The following is a 27,955-nucleotide window of genomic DNA, read 5'->3' as shown; positions in this document are numbered from 1 at the left end:
AGCCAATGGACAGAACATTCTCCACAGTTGAGTGGAGAGTGGGATATGACTTTCTCACGTACTCTGGTGCCTCACCTTTGACCATGTCCCCTGGAGGGGGAGACCTGGTGGCACTCAGAGGAAGGACAGCAGGTTACCAAGAAGAGACTTGATACCCTATGAGCATATACAGGGGGAGGTAATCCCCCTCAGGAACAGTCATAGGGGAGGAGAGTAAGGGGAAAATGGGAGGGAGGGAAGAATGGGAGGATACAAGGGATGGGATAACCATTGAGATGTAACAAGAATAAATTCATAAAAAAATAAAAATAAAAATAAAAAAGGGAAAAAAAGCATAAAATGTTCACTTTTAAAATAAAGTGAATAGAAAATGAAAAGTAGAACATAAAGTGAATAGAAAATGAAAAAGACATAAGAAAAAAATGAAGTTCTTAAAGTAGTAAGAAAATTTTCAAAGGACATATTTATAAGTTGACATAATTATATGAAAGACTACAACATGCTAAAATTGGCACAAAGATATAATGACTTAGGCAGTGGTGGGGGGAGCTGGAGAGAGGGCTCAGGGGTTCAGAGCTGTTGTCGCTTGTGCCGAGGACCCAGGCTCGATTCCTAGCATCAACACAGTGCCTCTTAACCATCAGTCTAGTTCCAGATGATCCAATACCCTCTTCTGGTGCAAATATATACACAGAAAATCAAATAGACAAGTTTAAAAATACTCTTTTAAAGAGAAAGAAGGTCAATATGGTCATATCCTGGAAGGCCCATGAGGTAGAAGTCACATGCTAACAAAGCCCATTAGAACCAGCTGTACAAAGGCAACTTGTGAGTCTAGCTAAGCTATAACAACTTGCATTTACCCAAACATGGAGGCCTCTATTATCAAAAAAATTTTTTTCAAATGTTATTTATTTGTAAAAAAAAAAAAATTGTCACAATAGATATTCCAAAGCACTCAGAAAAAAAAAAAGAATATCAGTGCTATTTTTGTATGTGTGTCCTGGTGAGCAGGTTATTACCACTCTCAACCTAGCTGTTAATATTGTACATGGAGGGGTATTATTGTGGGGTGGCATTTTTGGGCAAAGGGGGAAGCTCACAAGCTTCCAGCAGTGAGTTAACTGGTGAGAAGTAAGGGGCATGACAAAGATAACTTGTATATGCACACATATCCCATGACCATGTATGTGCCTGGTGTTCACAGAGGCCACAAGAGAGTGCTGGACCCCTTGGAACTAGCTACAGACCCTTGTGACCTTCCAAGTGTGTGCTGGGATAGAACTCAGGCCCTCGCAAGAGCAGCCAGTGTTGTCAACAGTTGATGGGGAGACCTGGTGGCACTCTGAGGAAGGACAGCAGGCTACCAAGAAGAGACCTGATACCCTTTGAGCATATACAGGGGGAGGAGGTCCCCTCAGTCACAGTCATAGGGGAGGGGAGTAAAGGGAAAGCAGGAGGGAGGGAAGAATGGGAGGATACAAGGGATGGGATAACTATTGAGATGTAATATGAATGAATTAATAAAAAAATAAAAGTAAAAAAAAAAAAACAAAGAGAGCTTGTGAAGCTCCATGCCTGTAAGCATAAACAAGAAGAACTTTGAGCGAAATGTGCACAGAATTTTGTTTTTTCTACCAAGACAGCATAATAAGGATGATATAAATTCTAATATTAAAATACAATTATACGCATTTGGAGAATATATGTGTGTGTTCATATATATGAAAATTCATATATAAATTTTATTGTGATAAATAAAATAACTGGGATAATTTTGTTTTTACAGAACATGGGGTTTTTTAAAGCCTGAAATGTGATCTGCCGTGGAGAACTTTCTGTGAGCATTCACTTGCTGATGCGCAGAATGTTCTGTACCTGTCTCTTGATCTATTTGTTTCCTTATAGATTTTTGGTCTGATGTTTACTTTCTAATTTTCTGTATAGATTTTCTATCTATTATTAACTATGTATTATTGAAATGCCCAATTATTATATTTTGTCTATTCATCACTTCAGTTCTGGAAATGTTTGCTTTCTATGCTTAGATGTTTTAACACTGAACACATACACATATGATATGCTATATTTTCTGTCAAATTGATTATTTTATCCTTACACCATTATGTAAAGTCATTTTTCTCTCCCCTTACAATTTGACCTTGACTATTTCATTTGATGTAATTATAACTATACTGCTCCATTTGTTCACTATTTGCATGGAGTATTTTTTTCTATCACTTCTTTTTTAATTTCTTCTTGTTTATAAAACTAACATTAAACCTTTGTAGGTGATGTATTTTTTTGTCTTATTTGTAAATCATTCACCTTTCCTTGTCTCTTGATCAGTGACTTTTGTATATTTAGAGTTATAACCATTTTTGTATTTTCTCTGTCTTTTTTAATTGAAAGTTTTTCATATGCTATATTTTATTATATTTTCCACTCCTCAATTCTTCCTACACAGTCCAAACTTTCCTACCCATCCAACTTCATGTTCTTTCTCTTTAAAAAAAATCCATAAAGAAAACCAAAAACCACAAAAACAAAAATGAAAAATAAAGATACTGAAAAAAGAAAAAAGAAAGAAAACCAACAGGACAAAAAAAAGGCCAAACCATAAGAAAACACACACACACACACACACACACACACACACACACACACACAACAATAACAACAGCAACAAGTGTGGTCCCTATCCTACAGTGTGGTTGGTATAACAAGGGTCATCTGATTGAAGAAAATTGATTTTTCCCTTGCCCAGGGGGTATCTATTGCAAATAGCTTCTTGGTAAATGCTGGGACTTTGTACCTACTCACCCTCCTAACCCTGATTTAAACCTGTGCAGTTCTTGTGCAAACTGCCACAAGTCTCTGTGAATTCATGTGTGCATCGGTACTGTTATATCTGGAAGATGCTGCTTCCGTGAAGTCATTCATTACCTCTGGCTCCTACAATCTTTACTCCCCCTTTTCTGCATAGATCCCTGATCCATGAGAATATGGATTTTGTAAAATCATTACATTTAGGCATGACTGCTTCAAAGTCTCTCACTTTCTGCACATTGCCCAGCTGTGTGTCTCTGTGCTAGTTCCAACCTACTGAAAGAGAAACCTCTGATGAAGGCTGAGCAAAGCACCTATATATGGGTATACTAATAAATCATTATGGGCTATTTTATTGCTGTTCTCCTTTAACAGAATAGTAATAGGATGCTTTCCACTAGGCCTACATCCTATCCAGTTATATGCTCTTGGCCACTTTACAAGTATCAGGTATAGGTTCCATCTCATTGAGTGGGCTTTAAATCTGAGCAAAATGTAGTTGGTTTCCTCCATAACATTTGTACTCCTATTTCACCAGTATATCCTACAGTATAAATTGCGGGTCTCTGTTACAGGTCACAGAGTTGTAGCTGGGTTATACTGATACCTATCTTTTTCATCTGGTAGTGTGAAGAGAACCTTCCAGCACCATGAAAACTGTAGTAAGGGTGAAACTTCCAGTTAGGCACCAGTCTGGTTTCTCCAATCTTAATAGCAAAAGAAGTTATGTCTTCAGCTATTGGACCTTTCCATCAGGTTATAAAGAGTAACCAATAGCCTTGGCAGCTGCCTGTGGTGTTTACAGAGGTCGATTAGACCCCTTTGGCCAGTGACTCAACAAGATGTACCACTGGAGGTTTCAGTTGGTGGAGTAGCATGTCTAGTTGGGGCATTCTCTCCCCTATTACACTGTGACTCTACTAAACTTCCCTTTGTATATGTTTATACTTTAAGAGTTTCTACAGTAATAGATTTCTATTTGACTTTACAAAAGGGCTTTGGTATTAATTGTCCCTATCCATACTCTTTTTCTACCATCTCCTCCCTCTCTCCATTTAATCCTGTTTTAATTCTCTCCTTATCTCTTACAACACTATATGTCACTTGCCCCTCCTTGGGCAATCCCATTTTCTCTCTCATCCATTACTAGTCACCTATCCTCTATGGTTAATTAGATTGAAACACACATATCTAAAATTTGAAAGCTGCCATCTACATATAAAAGAAAATATACTGTTTCTCTTTTTGAATCTTGGCTATCTCATTTAGGATAATTGTTTCTAGCTCCAATAAATTACCTGGAAATTATATTATATTTTCTTAATAACTAAATAATATTCCATTAAATAAAATTCCATGAAAAATTGCCACATTTTAATTATATGCTTATAAGTTGATGGACATTTAGGATGTTTCCCATTTCTGACTATTATAAATAGAGCATCAATAAACATGGATGAGTAAGTATCTCTTTAGTAAGATATAGAGTCCTTTGGGTATATTCCCAAGAGTTCTTTAACTGGATCTTGAGGTAGATGTATTTCTATCTTCCTGAGGAACCACCATATTGATTTCCATAAGGATCTTACAAGTTTGCACTCCCACCATCAGTGGATGAGTATTACCCTTACCACATAACCCCACCAGGATGAACTGTCATTTTGTCCAATGATCTTGGCCATTCTGACTGGTGCAAGATGAAATCTCAAAATACTTTTGATTTGAACTTCCCTGATGATTAAGGATATTGAATATTTTTTGTTTCTCAGTCATTCGTGTTTCATTTTTTGAGAACTTGATGTTTAGTTCTACGCCCCATTTTTTTTTGTATTCAACTTACATCCTGGTCATACTCACATCCCTCCTCACATACAAGTCTCACTCTCCCTCCCTGTCCCCCAACCTCTCCCCATTCCTCAGAGAAGGGGAGCCCCCTTTCCCATCCACTCCAGCTCATCAAGTCCCATGAGGACTGGGCATGTCATCTTCTCCTGTGGCCTAGCAAGGCAGCCATGCCAGTGGGCAGTAAACAAAAAACTAGCAACAGAGTCTGTGTCAGAGGCAGTCCATTCTCCCCTTACTAGAGGACCCACATGAAGCCTTAGCTGCCCACCAGCTACATCTTTGTAAGGAGCCTAGGTCCAGTCGAAGCATGGTCTTTGGTTGGTGTTTCAGTTTCAACAAGCTCCTCTGGGGCCTAGTTAGTTGGCTCTATTGGTCTTCTTTGGGGCGCCTGTCACCTCTAGGTCCTTTTCTCCTTCTCCTCCCCCCAACTTTTCCACAAGACTCCATTGCCCAATGTTTTGCTGTGAGTCTCAGCACCTGTTTCAGTGTGCTGCTGAGTGGAGCTTCACACAGGACAAGCCTGCCAGGCACTGTCTGTGAGAAAAGCAGAGGATCATTAATAGTGAAAGAGGCTCCTCTTTCCCATGGGGTGTGTCTTGGGTTGGGCCAGGCATTGGTTGAATATTCCCTCAATCTCTATCTGCTCTATCTTCATCACTACACATCTTTTAGGCAGGATAAATTATGGGTCAAAGTTTCTAAGGGTTGGTTGGTGTTTCCCTCCCTCTACTAGGAGACTTGTCTGTAAAGGTCTGTAAAGAATTGTGTTGTTATTTTGATGGAGATTGCATTTAATCTACAGATTGCTTTTGGTAAAATGGCAATTTTTACTATGTTAATCCTACCAGTCCATGAGTATCTTTGCATTTTCTGATATATTCTTTAATTTCTTTCATCAGAGACTTGAAGTTCTTGTCATATAAGTCTTTAATTTGCATGCTTAGAGTTACACCAAGATACTTTATATCATTTGTTGCTATTGTGAAGGGTGTTGTTTCCCTAATTTCTTTCTCAGTATGTCATTTCTATACTGGGTGGCTATTGGTTTTTTACATTAATCTTATATCCAGCCACTTTGCTGAAGGTGTTTATCAGCTGTGGGAGTTCTCTGGTGGAATTTTAGGGTTCACTTATGTATACTATCATATCATCTGAAAATAGTGATACTTTGACTTCTTTTCCAGTTTGTATTCCCTTGATCTTCTTTAGTTGTCTTATTGCTCTAGCTACAACTTTAAGTACTATATTGAAGAGATATGGAGTGAGCAGCTTGTCTTCTTGCTGATTTTAATGGAATAGCTTTGAGTTTCTTTCCATTTAATTTGATGTTTATTATTGGTTTTCTGTATATAACTTCTATGATGTTTAGGTATAGGCCTAGTATTCCTAATCTCCTCAAGACTAAGCATTAAAGGGTTGGGATTTTTTTCAAAAGCTTTTTCAGTGTCTAGTAAGATGTTCATGTTTTTTCTTTCTTATAGTTTACTTATATGGTAGATTACACTGATGGATTGTTGTATGTTGAGCCATCCCTGCATCCCTGGGATAATGTCTACTTGATCATGGTGGATGATATATTTGATATCTTCTTGTATTCAGTTTGCAAATGTTTTATTTTTGAATCAATGTTAATAAAAATAAATTGGTCTGAAATTCTCTTTCCTTGTTGAATTTTTGTGTCGTTTTGGTATCAGGGTGACTGTGGCTTCATCAAATGAGTTTGGTGATATTCTTTCTGTTTCTATTTTGTGGAATAGTTTGAAGAGAATTGGTATTAGCTTGTCTTTGACTGTCTGGTATAATTCTTCACTAAAAACACCTCTCCCTAGGTTTTGGGGGGAGTTGATAGAGTTTTGATAATTATTTGTATTTCCTTAGAAGTTATAGAACTGTTTAAACTGTTTACCTGATCTTGCCTTAATTTTGGTAAATGAAATCTACCAAGAAAGTCTTCTATTTCCTTTAGATTTTCCAATTTTGTAGAATAAAGGTTTTTGAAGTAATATCTAATAATATTTTAGACTTCCTCAGTGTCTATTATGCTCCACTTTTCATTTCTGACTTTGTTAATTTGGATACTTTCCCTCTGCCTTTAAGTTAGTTTGGCTAAGAGTTTATCTATCTTGTTGATTTTCTCAGAACCAGCCTTGGTTTCATTGATTTTTTTTGTATTGTTATCTTTCTTTCTAATTTAATGATTTCAACACACTCAAACCTATGGGACATGTTGAAAGCAGTGCTAAGAGGAAAGGTCAAAATATTATTTGCCTTCATAAATAAATTGGAAACATCCCATACAAGCAACTTAAGGAAACACCTGAAAGCTCTAAGGGATAAGAAAGGAAGAAGAAGAAGAAGAAGAAGAAGAAGAAGAAGAAGAAGAAGAAGAAGAAGAAGAAGAAGAAGAAGAAGAGAAGAAGAAGCAGACACACCCAAGTGGAATACACTGCTAGAAAACAATTAAAATAATCAACAAAACCAAAAACTAGTTCTTTGATAATATCAACAAGATAGACAAACCCTTAGCTAAACTAAAAAGCAAGAGGATAGTATCCAAGTCAACAAAGTCAGAAATGAAAAGGGAGACATAATGTCAGATACCGAGGAAATCCAAAGAATCAGTATGTCTTCTTCAAAAACCTATATGCCACAAATTTTGAAAATCTAAATGATATGGACAATTTTCTTGATAAATTTCCCTTACCAAGTTGAATCAAGACCAGATAAACAAATTAAATAGTCCTATATCACCTAAGGAAATAGAAGCAGTCATCAAAAGGAGTCTCCCAACCAAAAAGAGGCCAGGGCCAGATAGATTCAGCTCAGAATTCTATAAAACCTTCAAAGAAGAGCTATTACCAATACTCTTCAAACGATTCCACAAAATAGAAATGGAAGGATCATAACCAAACTCATTCTATGAAGTCACAGTCATCTTGATACATAAACCACACAAAGACCCAACAAATAAAATAAAATATTTGCAAACTGAATCCAAGAACACATCAAAAAGATCACCCATTGTGACCAACTGCACTTCCTCCCAGTCATGCAGGGGTTGTTCAACATATGGAAATCAATGTAATCCACCAAATAAACAAACCCAAAGGAAAAAATGATCATCTCCTTAGATGCTGAAAAAGCATTTGACAAAATCCAACCCTCACTCATGTTAAAAGTCTTGGAGAGAACAAGGAAACAAGGCACATACCTAAACATAGTAAAGGCAATACACAGCAAGTGTAGTCAATATCAAATTAAATGGGGAGAGACTTAAATCAATCTGACTTAAATCAGGGAATGATAAGGCTGTCCACTCTCTCTAACTCTCTTCAACATACTACTTGAAGCCCTAGCTAGAGCAATAAGAAAGCTAAAGGAGACTGGAGAGATAAAAATTGGAAAGTAGTCAAAGTATCACTATTCAGAGATGGTGTGATAGTATACATAAGTGACCTCAAAATGGGCTGAGAAATAAATTAGGGAAGCAACAGCCTTTACAACAGACACACACACAAATCCATAAATATCTTGGACTAACTCTAACTAAGCAAGTGAAACACTTGTATTTAAAAAAAAAAAACAACTTCAAGTCTCTGAAGGAAGAAACTGAAGAAGATTTCAGAAGATGGAAAAATCACCCATGCTTATGGAGTAGTACAATTAACATAGTAAAAATGGCCATCTTATCGAAAACAACCTATAGAGTCAATGCAATTTGCATCAAAATGACAACACAATTCTATACAGATCTTGAACAAACAATTCTAAACTTCATATGGAAAAACAAAAATCCCAAACAACTAAGGCAATCCTGTACAATAAAAGATCTTCTGGAGGCATCTCCGTCACTCATCTTAAACTGTACTATAGAGCAACAATAATTAAAACTGCTTGGTATTGGCATAAAAACAGATTGGTGGATCAAAGGAGTTGAATAGAAAACCCAGAAATAAACCTACACACCCACAGACAATTGATTTTTGACAAAGAATAAAAAAAAACCATACAATAGAAAAAAAGACAGCATCTTCAACAAATGGTGCTGGTCTAACTGGATGACTATATGTAGAAAAATGCAAGTAGATCCATATTTACCACCCTGAACAAAACTAAAGTCCAAGTTGATCAAAACCTCAAAATAAAACCAGACACACTACGTCTTTGAGAAAAAAAAAGTAAGGAAGAGCCTCAAACTCATTGGCACAGGAGACAACTTCCTGAACATAACACCAACAGCCCAGGCTCTAAGATCAACAATTAATAAATGGGACCTCTTGAATCTGAGAAGCTTCTGTAAGGCAAAGGACATTGTCAACAGAACAAAATGACAGCCCATGGACTGGGAAAAGATCTTCACCAACTTTACAACCAACAAAGGAGTAATATCCAAAATATATACAGAATTCAAGAAATTAAACACCAACAAACCAAATAATCCAATTTTAAAATGGGGTACAGAGCTAAATAAAGAATTCTCAACAGAGGAATACCTAATGGCTGAGAAATGCTCAACATCTTTAGTCATGAGGGAAATGCAAATCAAAGCAACTCTGAGATTCCATCAGAATGACTAAGATCAAAATCTCAAGTGGCAGTACATGTTGGCAAGGATGTGGAGAAATGGGAACACTCTTCTATTGATGGTGGGAGTGTAAACTTGTACAATCACATTGGAAATCTATCTGGTTCTTTCTCAGAAATTTTGGAATAGTTCTACCTCAAGACCCAGCTGTACCACTCCTGGGCATATACTCAAAAGATGCTCAGCCATATAACAAGGACATTTACTCGACTATGTTCATAGCAGATTTATTCATAATAGCCAGAATCTGGAAACAACTTAGATGTCCCTCAACAAAAGAATGAATAAAGAAACTGTGGTACATTTATACAATGGAATACTACTCAGCTATTAAAAACAAGGAAATCTTTAAATTTGCAGGCAAATGAATGGAATGAGAAAAGATTATCCTGAATGAAGTAAGACAGACCCAGAAAAACACACATGGTATATACTCACTTATAAGCAGATATTAGCCACATAATAGAGGATAACCACACTACAATCCACAGACCTAAAGAATCTGAATAACAAGGAGGATCCTAGGGATGGTAACTTTCTAAGCTTTTGAAGATATTATTTAAATAACTGTCAATTATGAATCTTATAGCTACATTACTCTTTATCTCACTATTACCCCTTAATTGAGTAGTTATACTGATTTCAAGTTTTTCTTACAAATAATAATGTAATGAATATTCCTGTTGCAAATGGTCTGTTTCATCAACTAGAGAGAAAATTTAAAAATTGAATTACTGACTCAAAACATGATCATTTTAATAATTCAGGTCATATTATTGCTAAATATATTTTAAGATATGCCCAGTTATCCTCATAGTATTTATAAAAATTATAATTTCATTTTTCCTAATAATGGTAATTGTCATCTTAGAATAAATATTTCTGTTTCCATGGGTGTACTAATTAATTGCACTGTTTGTTCACTATCTATTCTAGAATCTTTAAACATTGCAACTCCATTTGTTATTATTTTAAGGTATAAAAATTACTCATTCATTACCCTGTGAAATTTTCTGAGATATTATTTACCTTAATATTTTAATAATTACTAATGTATAGAAAATAAAACTCATAAAGGCTTAATTTTTCAGGATATAATCCTCCTTTTTCTTTTTGTCTTTAAATTACAATGCCTTTAAATAATCCTGTAGATTTGTTGTAATTAGCTTCAAAAAATGAAGTCCAAATTAATACAGGCTAGGAAAAATGTTTTTGTAATTACTATAGTTTGGGTCCCAAAAGCACCCCCATTGCACCTCCAGCTTGGTATTACTTAACATGGTGTAAACCTTCACAGATGAAGCCCAGTTGAAGGTCTTGGGTACTTGAGATATGTCCTCCTTGTGACTTACAGGACCCTCATGTCTGTCTTTTCTCACCAAGGATTAGGTAGGTTTTCTCCACCATGAATTCCCTGTCCTTCTCTGATGCCACACCAAGAAGCCTCAAAGCAACAAAACCTAGTTCAATTTCCCAAAACTCTGAGCCAAAAATCCTTTCCTCTTTTTAAGTTGATTAAATGAGCTATTTGTTATAGTGGCATCAACTGACACTTTGGGTTTTTCCAATCAGTTTTTCTATATATTTGTCATGAGTTGTTTACAAGCATTTTTTCAGTCAGTTTGTAAATTGATGTCATCTTAAAAATCTAAACAATAAGGTAAAAGAACACTGACAGAGTGAGAAATACCTGCCAGCCTCTGGACCTTGGCCAGATGCTTTTCTGGAAATATAACTAAATGGTCTCTTGAAATCAAAGTTCTGATTATAACTGTAAGTTATGTGTTGAGTAGGAAGTAAATAAACAGAAATATTAAACACCTTCTTATGAACTACAGGGGTAATCACGTGCTTTGAATGAGGTAGAAGATGAAATGTGGGAGATATAATATACAATAAACCCTGGAGTGGCCAAATCTAGAATGACAGAGACGGAAATGCAAGATGCACAAATAAGGTTGTTAAAAGTCCCAGTGATCATAAATGTGACATTTTTAGAAATTTTCAGTACAAGGATGAGACTAGCATAGGCACATTGCTTAGGGGCATGTGACATAATTCAAGAACAGCTCCTTACTTGACATGACAGAGGGAAGATACAAGTAGCCTCAGTGGGCAACAATAAGGCCAAAGGTAACTAGATGAAATTAGACAGTGATGACTGAATGAACCTTCCCTTAGGTTGAAAAAAAACCCAACTGTGCAAATACAAGACTGAGGAAATAAGACAGTCTTGGGGGAAGGGCACAAACACTCCAAGATGTTCACTGAGTACAAACTCAGAAAGAAAGAATGGCTCAGAGCATGTCCCAAAAGGAAAGCAATAGCATTGACAGAAATGTGATACTTGTGAGGTAAGTAACCTCTACTAAATGGTACTAATCAGAACTCTTGAATTTTATTCAGTCATTCTGTATTCATTTATTATCTATTTACATTAGAGGCGAGTACCAATAAAGACACACTAAACCAAATACCACTTTATATATCTCTTCAAGAGACATGAAATTTTTTCCTATGAATGCTAGAAAGGTAAAAAGCATATATGATTTTAAATTATTGAATAATTATTATAATAAAGTAGTTTGTATACTTGTTCTCTGTAATACAAGACTATAGAGCTTATAAAATTGGATTAGGTTTATAAAAACAAGATGTTAATTTAATATTTAGACATTTTATTAATTCCGTGTATCCCTGACCCTTCAAAAAGTTGAAAAGGTCAGATAGGATTGTGGCAGAAAGGATTTAAACATGGGGAAATCTAAGAAGAAAGGTATACCCACTCCCTTTAGCTCTAGCATTTTAGTTCATCTATTTTTCATTTTGGTTCATGTAACTTAATACCCCATTATCATCAATTTCTTTCTCTTATAAATAATTATGTAGAGGCAGAGGCAGGTGGAACTCTATGAGTTCATGGCCAGTCTGGCCTACAAAGTAAGGCCAGGACATCCCAGGCTACTCAGAGAAACCCTGTCTCAAAAAAAAAAAGCCCTAAATAATAAAAATAATAATGTAAATGATGGTTAGTTATCAAAATATATAGTGGAAACAATTGTTAAATATTTAAACACTAAAGTGATCATCAGAGTATCATAAATCTTAAAAGGATGAGAAAACTGTCTTTTTCTGTCTACAAGATTTGTGAAAAGCTTAACATTTCAATGAGCCTCTATAGCCATATGTTTGATTCTCATTAAGATAGAAAATGCATAAACACAGTGCCTGTTAAACAGTCTACGAAAGTTTGGTTGATAGTCTGTTCAGATATTCTAAGTCTTTGTTGATTATTTTTCTTATTTGCTCATCTACTGACTATCAAAAATCACCAAAAGCAACTACACAGTTTTATGTTTCTGTTTTTAATTTTATAATATTCCCCTGTTTGAAGGTCTGTTATTAGGAATGCTCACATCAGACAACTGGCTGTTGAGGTTCACCTGTGAGTGTTCATGTCTTATAGTTAATTTGTTTCATAGCAGTGATATAAACTACTATGGCAGAAGGGAAAGACTTGTTAGAAAATATTTATCTGGGAACATGAACATGGGAACAGCAAAGTGGGTCTTCTTTTGCAATCTGTTAGCTGTGAGCATTGCAACTCTCAACTGTCAAAATATGTTCCCAAGCTGATGGTTGGCAAGATCAATCCTTCAGTCATTGTTGGGCTGAGGCTGCTTATTTTTCAGGTGCTGATGGTCTGAACCCACCCTCAAATCCTAGTCTTGTGAGCCTACCCAACACAAAAGTATACCTTTAGAAGCTGTTCAAACAGAAAAGGGCAGAGATGCAGCCATAAAATGGAAATTTGTAACCTAGTCATGAAAGCAAATCCCATCACTTTTCCTTGTTTTATTAGTTAGAAGTCCATCAACATAGCCAGTCTATGCTGACTGGGAAGATATTATACATGGTTTTAATTCTGAGAGGCAGAAATCATTGCAAGGCTGGGTCAAGAGAAAACACCTGCCATCTACCTGATGACCTGCTCTCTTACCTTTCATCTATGTCTGTCTTTATAACAATTTCATTTTGAATTATATCTTACCTATTGATAGCATAATCATTGTTTCCCTTCCATCCACTTTTAGCATATTTAAATTCATATATAAAGTGTTTATTTTGCACAAAATATATAGTTGAGCCTTTCCCTATGTTTATTCTTTCTAATAATTTCTGCTCATTAATTTTAGTATGTATTTCATCATTTAAATAAATTTAATGTAGTTATTATCACCATTGCATATTCAGAACTGGGGAGGTGGTTCAATGTTTGCTGTACAAGAATAAAAACCTTAGTTCAGATATCTAGCATACACACCAAAGATGGGCAAGTCAGTGCATGTCTGCACCACCACCACAGGGATTAACATGGCAGGTAGAAACAGATCCAATAGATTCACTGGCAACCCTGTCTAGCTGAAATGAGAAGCTAAAGGTTCAGTGAGAAACTCCATTACCAAAATAAATAAATAAAGTAGAGCTTTAGAGAAAGACACTGAACATCAACCCCTGGCATAAATTTGCACTCAAATGCTAGCACCACCAGCACACCACCACATACACACACAGATACCACCAGCACTACACAGGTACTGTGTATGCTACCATAACCACATAGGTTGACTTTCTTCTTTTCTTCTGCGAGCTTGTCTCTCAAGTATTCTTTTTAATTTTCAATATTGTAATTTTAACTGTACAATTTTTATTTATTTTATTGTAGTATTTTATCTCCTGCTATAATTTCTTATTTCTCTATTGAAATATTCATTGACTTGGAAAAAATTGTCTTACTTTATCAAGGATAGTTGTAACTACTGTCTTAAAATCATTTTTGTTCCAAAATCTGATTTATTTTATAGACTCTTGATGTGTTTCCTCTCTTGAATACACTGTTTATTGTATTGGTCCTTCATGCATTCAGCAGTGTCTTACAACATTATACACATTAAGTTGTGATAACCCTTAATTCTATCCTTTTCCTCTAATAAGTATTAATCTAACATCTCCTGAAAATGAATTCACGCCCTTTTATCTAATGTGATATTTAGACAAATCTTCCTACAAGTGGAATGTAACGTACACCGTTTTATTATTATTCAGACTTCCTATCAGTGGCTTCTAGAGAAATCAGAATACAAAGTAATTATGATTATAGATTTGGGCAGGAGTTGATGGTCCCATCTTGTTATGGTTTTAATTGTCCTACTTCTTTGTGCCTTCTGATTACCTTTTCTTTCCTTCTTTTAAGTTAATACAATAAATCTTAATATTAGCTTCACGTTGGTTTATTTTCTTTGTGGCATTTTATCATTATTGCTTAGTAGCTGCTCCAGGTTAAAGTTTATAACCCCACTTCTAAATTATTGAGAACTACTTCCACTAGGATTAGACTGTGTGTGTGTATATATAATGTCAGGACTCAGCAGCCTGGGTTCATTCCAGCCTTATAATAGCTATGGTGTGCTTTAGCTTTCTCACATTTTTATTTGTACATACACCATAAACTCCAAAATATAGGGTTTCTTCTTTTTAGAACTTTGTAACTAAGAAAATGTATTGTTTCCACTTATATAACCGCTTTTATAATGCTCAACCATTTCTTTTAAAAATCTGTTTCCATTTTATTATATGTTTCTGGGTAAGGAATGCTGTACTATTTCGGCTTATCAATGTAGTACATTCAATTTGTCCTCTTCCTGTAATAGTTTTTTATAATTAGATTTTTAAAAATCCAGAATTCTTCCTTTTATTCTGGGGGAACAGGACCCCAACATACCATCAAGACTATAATCTGATGACCTAACTCTCTTCACTTCCAGTCATAGGCTGAGGAGCAAACTTTTACTGCAAGAAGTCTGGGAATCATCATTCATACCATAGATGAAGGAATTTGTTTACCAATTTCTGTGTGTTTCTTTAACAAAATATTACAATTTCTATAAATCTAATTTGAAAAAAGTGTTTTAAAATCTCATAATTTTTTAATACTTACTTGTAATTTTAATATCCTTAAAGGGGAACCATAAATAACAAGTTATTAGTTAAGGAGCTTTTGAATTATTTCAAGGCTGCTCACACTTTCATTTATGTCATACACACCAGCAGATAGCAAGCTTGTGTGTTGCTCTTATTAAGTATAAGGACGTACTGAACTATGTCAATGGATCTCATGAGTAATACTTTTGTTGTACAGTAATATAAGAAAAATTAAATCTTGAATTGTGAAAGCACTGGAGTTTGGATAGAATGCAATTTATATGAATTCTCTTGACTTATAGCTTAGTATGTTAATTCTTTTTCTGACATAATTTTGAGAGACAATGGTAACAATAATAAATATTTTTCAGCTTGAATTCATTTTTGTTCTTGATTTCTGTGACTATGAAGACATTTTAGGAGTATTTGGGATCGATCACTTTTGGGAACTCTTTGCATTGATTACAAAGGTGCATGAAATATATTTTGTATCAAAGAAAAAATGCTGTTAAAGTCTTGCAGTTGTGGTGTTGGAAGTCACTTTTTGAAACAGGACAGTTAAGTTCTTCTGTGGATGATGATGATTTTTTTAACATATCACTCCTAAAATATTTGATCCTAACTCATCTGTAGTTACTCATAAGTGAAGATAGATTTAACCTGTTCTGAGTAAATTGTAATTTTCAGAAGCATTGTGTTTTAAATAAATGAGCATATGACTAAGCTTTTAGATACTGAAGTAACTGGTTTCACAAATGAACAATCAAACTCAATATGTGACATGTTTATTTCTTTGTTGAGTGTTCATTATAATTCTCTCCCAGGGTATTCCTTTTCTCCACAAAACTACACTAATATATTTTAGTAATCATAACTTCATTTCTTCTTCCAAAAGAAGAAAAATTGAAAGACAAAAAGAAGTGGCTATATTCAAACCAAGATAAGACAGCATAGATGTCTCACTTCTGCTTATGTTTGACTTATATAATATAGAAATATCATAAATTTTATTATTAAATCCATATAGAGAAATTCTGGAAACTGGCTATCTGAGGAAAAGGTTTTGAGAAGTGGAAAGGAACATCACTATCAGTCAACATAAATATGTAAGTTGTGCTCCAAATATCACTGAAAATTCCTTAACACTAACTGCTAATTTTTCATTAATTTTGAGGCACATGACTCGTTTAAAAACTTGGAAAAATAAACATATCGCAAAGAAATAAATGATGATGTAAAAGTTAAGCTATGAAGCAGATCCTGAATCAAATATTTAAAGGCGAAGCTGATACTCCTGCTGCTTATGTTTCCTCGACATTGGAGATTGAAAAAGAATATATGAGTCGTGTAATCCCAAACATGCTTACTCTGAACCTGCTGCATGTGGGCAGAGGCTAAAATGCCCTCAAATTGTGGACCCCCTTTGTCTGCATTTTCCTTGAACCCATCTCTAACTAAAGGACCCATTCTTGAGAAAGATGGTTGATGGATCGATACCTCAGATCTCGTCCCTCCCCATCCTGAATATCTTTGATGGAAGACCTTGAGATGTTTCTTGGGGCAAAAATCAGGAAAATATACAACTGATTTCCTATGTCTAGACTCCTAAAATGCATCAGAGAAAGCAACAAAATTACACACACCATGCTTGAGCCCTGACATAATGATTCAGAGGAATTAAAGGTAGTAAAAAAAAAAAATCAGTTATGTACTAGGTCAAACTTTTTCTCCATTTGTCAGTAATGCTTGTTCTGGTGTGGTACCTAAGTGTATGCCTCTCAACTAAATTAGATAAGAATGCGGGGCCTCAGTCATCCTGAGTCTGACGATGCATCTCAAGATGTGAAGGCATGTAGCAAGAGAAGTGTGACTACAGCCGGCAGATTCTTCCCCTTGGAGAGGAAATGTACCAGGTAGTGATGGTAGAGAGTGAGCGCTCTTCTTAATGAACAGACTCCAGGGCAGGCTCACTGGTACAGATGAGTTCCTTCAATGAGATCCCCTGGAATCTTTGTATAGGGGTCTATCTTCTCTCTAGCCTGGTGCACTTGGCTTTCCGTTGCTCTCTGCTCCCCAAGCAGAGGAAAGTACATGTAGAGCAAAGTTTTGCATAGAATGAGCGCACACTAATGTAGGCGCCAGGGTTAGCCACTCCTCCTGGCTGGATAGAAGTCCAAGAGGGTCGAAGTAGAAGAGATGCTGAAGTAGGGAATTTGGGATCTTGGGGTTGGGTCAAGGGGCGGAGCGAAGCAGGGGTCAGCCAAAAGTATTGGTCCTGGACTCACAAATACATCAGGATTTCCCCTCCTCCGTCAGGCTCCTAAACCCCAATGAGGTCATAGCGATGAGAGAGAATCAGATCAAGAGAGAAGGGGAGGAAGAGAACAACAACAACGACAGAGAAAAAAAAAAACCCAGACGGATTTTCTGGCGTCACTGCAAGTAAGAGGAACGTGGTGCTGAATACCATCCACCTGCTCTGCGTGGAGACCTGGGGACTCACCGAAGCGCTTTGCGCTGCCAGGAAAACAAAGGAGGGAAGCAAGGGAACCGGTGAAGAGGGGTTGTGAGCAGCTCCCCTTTATCTCTAGGAAGCCAAGCTCGGTTCCTACGCCAGAAAGAGAGGGGAGACAGAGAGGTGCTGGAGGCTCCTGAAAGCGCATAAAAGAGACAAGGCAGAACTCTGGACAGAGCATCAGGCACTGCCAAGGCTCAGATCCAGGGTCGCTCTCCTCTCCTCACTGCTTGCTTCTGGACTCCCACCCACCGCCCGCGGTACCCGTGAACGTGCCAGTGGCTGGAGCAGCTCTTTCTTCTCTGACCTGGCCACGGAAATGGTACTCCGGTTCTGGAAATCCAGACCTTGTGGATATTTTGCTGGTGAAGAAAGAAAAGTTTGAGGATTTGGACTGTGGTAGGGGGCGGAAAAGGTTCAGGACTTTGGAAGAAAGAAGGTGTGTGATTGGCTTCCTTCTCTGAGCTGGAAGGAATGATGACCCAAGGAGGATGTGTACCAGCGGCCAAATCATTGGGAGCCTCTTGGTGCTCTCTGTGCTGGAGATAGGGCTGGGGGTGTCCAGCGTGGCCGTGGGGGCGGTCAGCTTCAGCCTGGCTCTCCGAGAGCACACGCCACAGCTTGGAGACTCGTCCCCGGTATGGAGCGGGGTGTGTGTACGTTGAGCCATTTCACTCTCTCTTTACCTCTTTTCGGGGGATGGTCGGTGTGCGTGCCTTAGTCACTGTCTCCTGGGGGAACAATATTATAATTCTCTGCCTGTAGCTTCCAAACGGCAAGCTCTGCTGATTTATATTGTCCTTTTATGTACTGGGAAGCTTTTTATTCTCTTAACTGGGGTTAAAACCAAATTGAACGGATTTATTTAAACTTGAGGGGAGGGTCAATCTGGCTGATTCTGCAGAAGACTGACCAGTGTTAGTCATTACAAGGTTACACCTGTCAAGGGCAAACCCACTTGTTTATGTCTTTTACTAAAAATGTTACATCATTTTATTGTACTAAGAGCAAGCAGGGATATTTATCTTTTGGGCAGTATGCTCAAGGTACACCAATGCAACAGTGATATAATCAAAGGGGAAAGTGAGCTGAGCTACTGAAAGCTCCGAGAGGAGGGACAGCATCATCCCAGAAAGCACTGCTTTGAATTTGCCTTGCTACTTTTCTCATAGTCGCCTCTGAATGTTCTATTTAAGTTCTATGCCATCAGTTAAACAAACAACAGTATGGAATATAATGTTGTCCTGATTGTGTACTAACTCACCTTACAGTATGCCTACCTACTCAGAAAACAATGTCGTTTTCTTCAGACCAGGGCAGACCTAAAAAAAAATCTTCTTTGGTCATGTAGAATGAATTGCAAGGAAGCAGACCCTTTGCTGCCATCAAAAATTAATAAAAGAACTACCTGAAAATGAAAAAGCTCCCTCCCCCTCTCTCCCTCTCTCCCCCTCTCTCTCCCTTTCTCGCCCCCCTGTGTGTGTGTGTGTGTGTGTGTGTGTGTGTGTGTGTGTGTGTGTTCCCATCCCACCCTCCTCCCTGCCCTCCCCCTCTCTTTTATAACCTCCTCATACTTGCCATGCCCGTTTGGTCTCTAGCTTGGTTGTATTTTCTGAATAATTCATTAGGAGGCTATTCTGTTGTTGGCACTCTATACTATATTTAACAACCATGATTTCATCACTAAAGTACTAAGAGAAAGACCATTTAGAGATTGAGGAAAATACACCCCAAATTCATTCATAAAAAAATGTTCTGACCTGCTAAGTACAGTGAAATTGTACCTTGGATAATCAGTTTTTATACTTTTTTTTCAGATTAGATACATGTCTATAGAATGCAGAACTTAAAAGACAAAAAGGAAAAGAATATGTAATTCTAGCATTGAATTTCCCCAAGAATTATTCTTCTGAATTCTATAAGTTTATATTAACTCCCACTAACTAGCTCATTCTTTATTATATGGAAATGTTGCTTGTGTAGGTACTAACTTTGGGTTTTAAAGAGACAAATCTTAAATTCCACATCTAATATGTGGCTATAAATATTTTGAGAACTGTGATTATTGTTATTATTAAAATTTCTACTGACAAACTCTCAAAATAAAGTGCAATACCAACATGTAAAGAAAGAGAGTGAAATGTGATCTCCTGATTGGTCAAGAAAAAAAAAAGGCCTCAAATATGCAAATGTCACCATGTTCCTTAAACACAAGAAATTGAGTGAATTAAAGTAAACTGTCTCTAAATTATATCTTAAAATCATTTTATCCTTAGAATATCTTAAGTAACTACACTAGTTTGTTAATTTTTCATCATAATTTTTTTCTCCCTCCGAAAGGGATAATACTATATAAATGAGCTAATATATGCACAAATGCAAAAAAAACCTCTTGAATTAGAGAAAAGAAAACAAATACAGTCATATTGATACATTCATTACCATAAAAATTATTTCTACTTTAATTAGTTTTTTACAGTAAGCACAATTCACCAGGATTCTTGGAAGAATAATTTTGAATACTACAATATGGTTTTGTAAAAACTCAAATAATTCAGTCAACTGGATGACTTATTTTGAAACTGAAATGTTCAAATCATCACTCACCTTTGCAAGTCCAAGACCTACAAGGAAAATACATTTGTAAAGAATAAACTCCCAGTTGGAATGATCATGGTTTTTAAATTATAGACTGGTTAAATGAATTATTGAAATGGTTTCATTTTTGTGAATAATTTTGGACTATCTTTTCATTCCTTCTCTTGTAAATCTATATAAGCAATATTTATATAGAGCTTAATATGTGAATGACATATTATTATTTACTACAGAAGCTATAAAAGATGAATCAGAATACTGTCTTCAGAGGGTATCATCTGACAAAAAAAAAGGGAGGAGGGGGGAGGAATCACATTACTAGTATTGACAGAGGTAAGAAGTTAAAATATGACCTCCGAGACATTAGGGATAAAAGGGAAAGATAAAAGTTACCATGGACAGCAAAATACCTATGGAAATATTAATGACCTTGAAGGTTTCATGGAGTTGAAATCAATACATTACAGTGTTAATATCTCATGAAATAAGGTCTTAAGGCAAATTTACTGGTTGTAAATCCCAAACTTACCATTATCTATTTGGGTTGCTAACATTTTTTTCTCATGTAAAAAAGAGGATTGAGACTTGTATCAATTAATGAATAATAAACAATCTTTTAGAAAGGTGCATAATGTATGACAACCAAGAAGTAAATGTGAGCAGCTAGTCCTGGATACCCAAGACTGCAGACGCAGATGTGAGAAGTGAGATTCTCTGGAGCAATATGGATGAAGACTGTGAACCAAGATAGAATGGAATATAAAAAGTTCGTTGTTTTTATAAGGCTTAAACGTATGTGATAAAAACAGAGAGAATGATGTCGCCAAGGATCAAGACATGCTGTGTGTCAGGCTGAAGCAACAGAATTTCTCATGTTTCTAATAATCATCATCATAATACTAATTTTTACATCCTAAGGAGACTCTAAGAAAATAGAGAGGGAAGCTCAATAGAAAAATCTTTCATTTCTTTGGCAATTTATTAATTAAAAGTCTGTATTTTTATGAATACAAATGAGACATACAGTGATTAACCTGTCAAGATGTTCAGAGTCTAAATAAGACTGTGTTTTGATTAATGTGTGAAACTTTACTTCAAAATATTAATATCATTATTTCAACTTTCTGAGTTAAAATAGTAGAAATAAAGGGCTGCATTGTAGCATATTATTTTTTATGTAGAGAGACTAAAATCATTACATATTTTTATCTAGGGCAAGTACATGGAAGTTTTTAGAAGCTATATAATTACGTGGCCTCAAATATGCTAATTTAATGGCTTAAATGGTGTAATACTGAGGTAAAGGGCTTTGTGTAACATATATGCCTACAGAGATGATTTTCAGGTACATTGCATAATCAAAAAAAGCATGTTATATAGTCAATCCTAAATGAGGACAATTAGATGGAAAACATCCTTTAATTTAATTTTACAAGGAAAGAAGAGTATAACTTTCCAGAGCATTTTTTATTCTTCCTAGACAATTCATTATAGCTAATAAATTCAGAATTCAATAAAAAATGAGAATGCATAACTACAAGATGACAATGAAGGAACCTTTATGTAGGGTACTTTGGAAAAGACAGACATGCGGGGCAGAATCAATTTAAAAGATGTATTGAATGGAATTAATTGACATGGTCGTGTTTCCAAGTGACTCTGTGCATCACTAATTTCAGCCTACAAGGATGTCAAGAGCATCCTTGACAAAAGGGATGGTTTCAGTAGCGTGTGGGTCACTGATACACTAACTCTATGTTGTTGGTCTAGCATGGTGTTTAGAAGTCTAGAGCATCAGGTGGTGGCATTCTGAGTGATATTGGAATTGTGTTTGATTGTCCTTATGCCCTAATTCCAGCCATCTTTATCTGACATTCATTTTGTAAGGTTTATTTTTATAATTTTCTATGCCTGGATCTCCCACATGTAAACTATAGGGCAGTCTTTTGAAATGTTTAATACTTTCCATACATAAATCATTTAAGGTTTTAGTAAATTTATCTATTATTTTTCTGAAGCATACTTGGTGTTATGACTTTACCTACTTAATAGCTTTGTTATTTTTCCTGTATGAGATGTATAGTACAATCAACACATACACTTGTTCTGTAGACTTTTAGTTCATCATTTCAACAACTCCTGCAACCATAGACAGTTTATACTTTATTCCAAAGATGCAATTGATTGTTGCTTTAATATATTAATTTTAATATTTAAATATAACAGAATTGTTTAACAAAAAACAAAACAACATTGTAAACTCATTAGTGACTTTAAATATACACAACCTGAAGCAGAGGTTATGTCTATCCAGGTGAATTATTGTTCTGCCATGATAAAAGTCCCTTCCCTATCCTCAGATGACAGTATAAATGTATATCTGTGTTCTTTTAAGTTAATTTTAATTACATAAGCTATCATGAAAAGATTCCTTTGAGATGGTGATTTAAAGAATACCAAATTTTTTTCTTTTTACATTTTATCAACATTAGTCACCACTATCTTATTAAAACACCAGAGACAGTTCTCCTTGAATAAATAACCATGTTTGGTAATAGAACCCAAATGTGATAGTGTTTCTAGGTATAATGGTGACTGTTCATGAATTCTGTTAAAGCTCAGGCTGAGATTCTTAAGTGACTCACATTCTCATTTTAAAATGTGACTAAGTATTTGCTGATATTAGAAAATCTGAAAAGTTAAATGCATTCAACTTCTAGTGGATGTGATTATTATTCGTGGAACCGCATCACACATCAATAGAAACATAACTATGCGTCATTTCTAAGTTTGACTGATAATGGGATGACGAATTAAAAAATAGTGTTTTGGCCATTACCTTATGGGATGTTCTAAAATCTAAATACGATTCTGGGGAAATGGAATCTGCTAGAGTTTCCATCCAGTCAAAGGATGACTCAAAGGAGTAAATTGAATTGAAGTCTTTGTTTAGGAACATTAGGGAATGAAAATATTTGTTGGCAATTTGCTTGATAGAAACATTGTCTGAACAAAATTGCATCTATTAATTCTCATGCTTTTGACTAAAATAGTTGAGTTGACTTTTTCTATGGGCTGAGTTATAAGTGAATTCATCTAATATACACTTCAACTACAACCAAGAAATTTTTTAATTTGCATGATTACTTAGTCCTTTTCAGACCATTAAATCTATTCACAGATAAGAATATTCCCCAGCCATCCAATCATAAATGTTTCTGTATAAAAGCTTTCATGTATTTTTGTTTGTATTTATACACATATATACACAGAATACATACACGCAATCAAAGGTGGAGACATGTTGGCACTTTAATATCTAATTAATATTATGTCAGAAATGTCTCTTCAATTTTGAAGTCTAAAGATTATTTTTTACTACATGTAAATAGCACAAGTGTTGCGATATACCTTAATGGTAGAGTAATTGCCTAGCATGTTCAGGATAGGAGTTTCATCCTCACTACTGCACTTACACACAAAGATACTGAGAACGTCCGCACACACGTGCGCATACACACACACACACACACACACACACACACAACTATGCCTAAAGTTATTCAAAATATTTTAATATATTGTTGAGTAATTTAAGGAAATTCTCTGATGGCCACTGTACAGCTAGATGTTCCAGCATGTGAAATGACAATGCCCAGCTAACTCAATGACTAGAAGCAGAGCGCCTCGGTGAGCGCAGTTTTAGAAGGGGTGATAGGAAATGAGCTGTTGTGTCCCTCTGCAAGGATCAAACCTATGCACTCCTTGTCGCGAGTGCAGCTCTAGTCTTTGTACACTTCACTCCAAGTGGTTGACAGGCTGGATTCAGACATCTCGATATAATGGTAATACAATTATAACACTAAACAAGCTGTGTTTCTTCTCTGTCAGCACTCATTTATACAGAAAGGGAAATGCTACTCTCTGTTATTTTTGGAGATGTGATGCTAAGAATACAATGCTTATCAAATGTTTATCCAGAGCCTTGCGTAGGGTAGGTGCCCCGTGCATGTCAACCCCCACTGTTTCTCTGTTGCCCTTGTACAGTGGAGGCAACTGGAGGTCTTTCAGCTAAAAGCAGAGCGTGGCTCATATCTCCCCAACACCTTGAGTCAACTGTAATTTGACTATTCTTCCCGTTCTTTGTGTGTAATCTGTGTTCTTATGTTTTGATTTACTTAGGATGTTACATTAGTAACTACAAGAACATACCATAATGCCTATAAGAAAAAAAATATGTAAGTATTCAGACTGAAGGCCATTGGTATAATATACCTCCCTCTTTGTTTTTCTCCTTGAATAGGATAAAATAGTCAAAACTACCATGAAAAACATTCAGGAATCAAATATACAATTATGTAAATTAGGCAAACAAGGCAGTAGGGATATAGTGCCTGCTATTTGTATTACAAAACAAAGTCCTCAGGAAACATTTTTAAAGACTTAAACACTTCTCAGAAGATCAAAACAAAACTACATAGTGATGTCTTCCTCTGTTAAAGATACTTCATGTTATAGAAATCTGTGTGATTTTACTTAAGTCTCCAAGCAGCTCTCAAAGTTTATTGCACCTTGTATCACTCACAGATGTGTTGTTAATTGGGATAGATCTTTCAAGGACCAGTGCAACCTTCATTATTGCTATGCATTTTAGCCAGCATTAGAAATATTGGGAAGCAGCAATGTTCTATTAGTATATAATCTATTGTTAAATATTGAAAAACAAACAGTGTGATCAAAGTACAAAGTATAAATTGTCACCTATACTACACTAAAGGTTAGAGTACTGTGTTCTATGTGCTTTGCAGAAATAGTAGTGGCATGGCTTATTCTTAGGAATTAGCCATGACCAGATATTATCATAAACATTAGCATTTATAGTTGTATCAACTATTATTTTTTAAATTTTAGACATGAAAGGAGCCCACGTAGAACTTAACTTAGGTTATTTTTTTTTCTTTTTTCTTTTTTTTTTTTTTTTTTTTTTGGTTTTTTGAGACAAGGTTTCTCTTTGTAGCCTTGGCTGTCCTAGACTCGCTTTGTAGACCAGGCTGGCCTCGAACTCACAGCGATCCGCCTGCCTCTGCCTCCCGAGTGCTGGGATTAAAGGCGTGCGCCACCACGCCCGGCCTTTAACTTAGGTTATTAATCAGCTGAGTACTAAAGACTATTAAAGTCTATACTTTTCCTATGGCATTGTGTAGAATTTTGGAAATTTAGTAAAAAAAATTATCCATTGATTTTTTTTTACCTCATTATTTTTTCTTTGGCACTGAATATATGAGTCAAATAGGATGGCATAAGACCAGATCCCAAACCTATTTTTATCTATCTTACCAAAAATACTGGTATAACCAGTCAATCAATGAGCATAGACCACATATTAATAGAATATATAGTCTTATGATCTTCTACATATGTTTTCACTACCTTTAAAGGTTAAGCCTTATATATATATATATATATATGGGCAAAACTTGGGCCTGCTATAGGCTTTTGGCATCTCAAAGCCCAGCCCCAGTGACACACCTCCTCCAGCAAGACTACACCTGTTTCAACAAAGGCCACACTTGCTAATTTTTCAGAAAACAGTTCCACCAACTATGGACCAAGCATCCAAACAAATGGCCTACAGGTATAACAGAACAGTTTGAAAGGGTCCTATAAGAATTACAAAACTACTATGCACTCTAATTCTGAGCTAGGTTTGGAGAGCTGTGCTAAGACAGAACTGGATGGGCATGAAGTCATGGCAGTAGACATGGGAATCACTGTTCAAGTTCAGTACACTCACCAGCCACTGGCCCCAAGATGTACACATAGGGCCAGGAGAAAGCATTGAGGAAGTATGAACATACACCACAACCCTAACCATATCTATGACTGCCCATCCTGTTAATGGTGGATTTGTAAGTTCATAAATTGCTTGTATTCGAGTATTCTCACAGCTTCCTCGTATGTGAAAAATAAGAACTTGTGTATTTATTTAGGGTTATCAGTGAACATTTTATGCTTTTTTCCCCTTTTTTATTTATTTTTTATTAATTTATTCTTGTTACATCTCAATGGTTATCCCATCCCTTATATCCTCTCATTCTTCCCTCCCTCCCATTTCCCGTTATTCCCCTCCCCTATGACTGTTCCTGAGGGGGATTACCTCCCCCTGTATATGCTCATAGGGTATCAAGTCTCTTCTTGGTAACCTGCTGTCCTTCCTCTGAGTGCCACCAGGTCTCCCCCTCCAGGGGACATGGTCAAAGGTGAGGCACCAGAGTACATGAGAAAGTCATACCTCACTCTCCACTCAACTGTGGAGAATGTTCTGTCCATTGTCTAGATCTGGGTAGGGGTTTAAGGTTTACCGCCTGTATTGTCCTTGGCTGGTGCCTTAGTTTGAGCGGGACCCCTGGGCCCAAATCTGCCTATCATAATGTTCTACTTGTAGGTTTCTAGGACCCTCTGGATCCTTCTACTTTGCCATTCTCCCATGCTTCTCTCATCTAGAGTCCCAATAGAAATCTTAATTAGAGTTTCATCTTGTATAGCATGTACATAATTAATTTAAAAATACATATAAAAAATAAAATCATTATTACTGGGCAAATTATAAAGCTAAAATATAAAAAGCATAAGTTATAAATGAATATTATTTCAGAAATTAATAAAACTATTATGAATTCTAGTTTTATGAACTTCTAAAATTTTTAACATTGGTGGTTGTTCAATTTTTCATTCTATGAAAATGCTTATTTAGAATTAGTTTTATGTTCATAATCTTATGTTTTCTTTAAAAAGAGTCCCCAAACTATAAATGATACACTTCTGATAATACCTGTAAAATTTAAAAATGATAATAATTGCAATATTTTAACAAATTACACCTTCATTAAAGACATGACGGGATGGGTTAGACTGTAGGTCAGTAGGAAGACCCACTGGTTCTCCTTTGTGAGGCCTTGTTTGAATGCCTAGTACCCCAAACGAAGAACAGCAATGTCTTCAGTGGCACATCTTTGACATATATATTTATTTCTCATTCACTTAATTTGGCCGTTGGAAATATTAGATTTTTTTTCTCTACTTGTCTCTTGCTAACCATTTTGCTACCTGGCTTTTTCTGGTAAAATAAAAGATGATAACATTAATATTAAGATACTTGACAATTTAAACGTATAATAGTTTACATTGCCTAAGAATTGCTACTTTTATTCTACTATTTCACAGAACAAAATTATTCATGTAGGGAATGACAATGGAATCATCAAAGATATTTAGAATTCTATGTCTAAGACCAGATAATGAAAGTGACTAATGAGAGAAAATAAAAGTCTAAGTCATATACAGAAAAAAATGAGGGTTACGCACACATTGGCATGGGACAGGTGAAAGATAAGTAATTCTTTGAAGGAGATGATAATTTTCCACTTATATGGAATATATGCTACATTTGCGTTGTTTGTACCCTGACAGGGGACAAGTTCACAATGTGACCTTCTACGCAGCTGCACTTTATTTCCATAACCGGCGAGCTTTCAGGAATTGCCGTACATGCTGGATGGGCATCTGTCTGGTGTGTTGGCTATCCATGGAAAGAGCATAAT

At 35.9% G+C, this 27,955-nt stretch overlaps 2 protein-coding genes across 5 annotated transcripts in view; both read left to right on the top strand.

Moving 5' to 3' along the window:
- MACC1 (MET transcriptional regulator MACC1) overlaps positions 1-27,955 on the top strand; it is a 355,671-nt gene that overhangs the window by 323,638 nt on the left and 4,078 nt on the right. The window lies entirely within an intron of this gene.
- Positions 17,479-27,955, top strand: part of TMEM196 (transmembrane protein 196) — a 67,693-nt gene continuing 57,216 nt past the window's right edge. For 2 of the 4 annotated variants that reach the window (XM_084792943.1, XM_084792942.1), the window contains exon 1: positions 17,479-18,394. In XM_084792943.1, the coding sequence (XP_084649069.1) occupies positions 18,248-18,394 (147 nt within the window). In that variant the 5' untranslated portion in view covers positions 17,479-18,247. Of the gene's footprint in view, positions 18,413-27,955 lie in introns of all 4 variants that reach the window. The other 2 variants (XM_084792941.1, XM_084792940.1) reach the window with 1 other exon arrangement.

This window comes from Acomys minous, assembly GCF_964271855.1.
Source record: "Acomys minous genome assembly, chromosome: 8".
Classification (NCBI taxonomy): Eukaryota; Metazoa; Chordata; class Mammalia; order Rodentia; family Muridae; genus Acomys; species Acomys minous.
The sequence above is the reverse complement of the archived record's forward strand: the minus strand, read 5'-3'. Positions and strand labels throughout refer to the sequence as shown.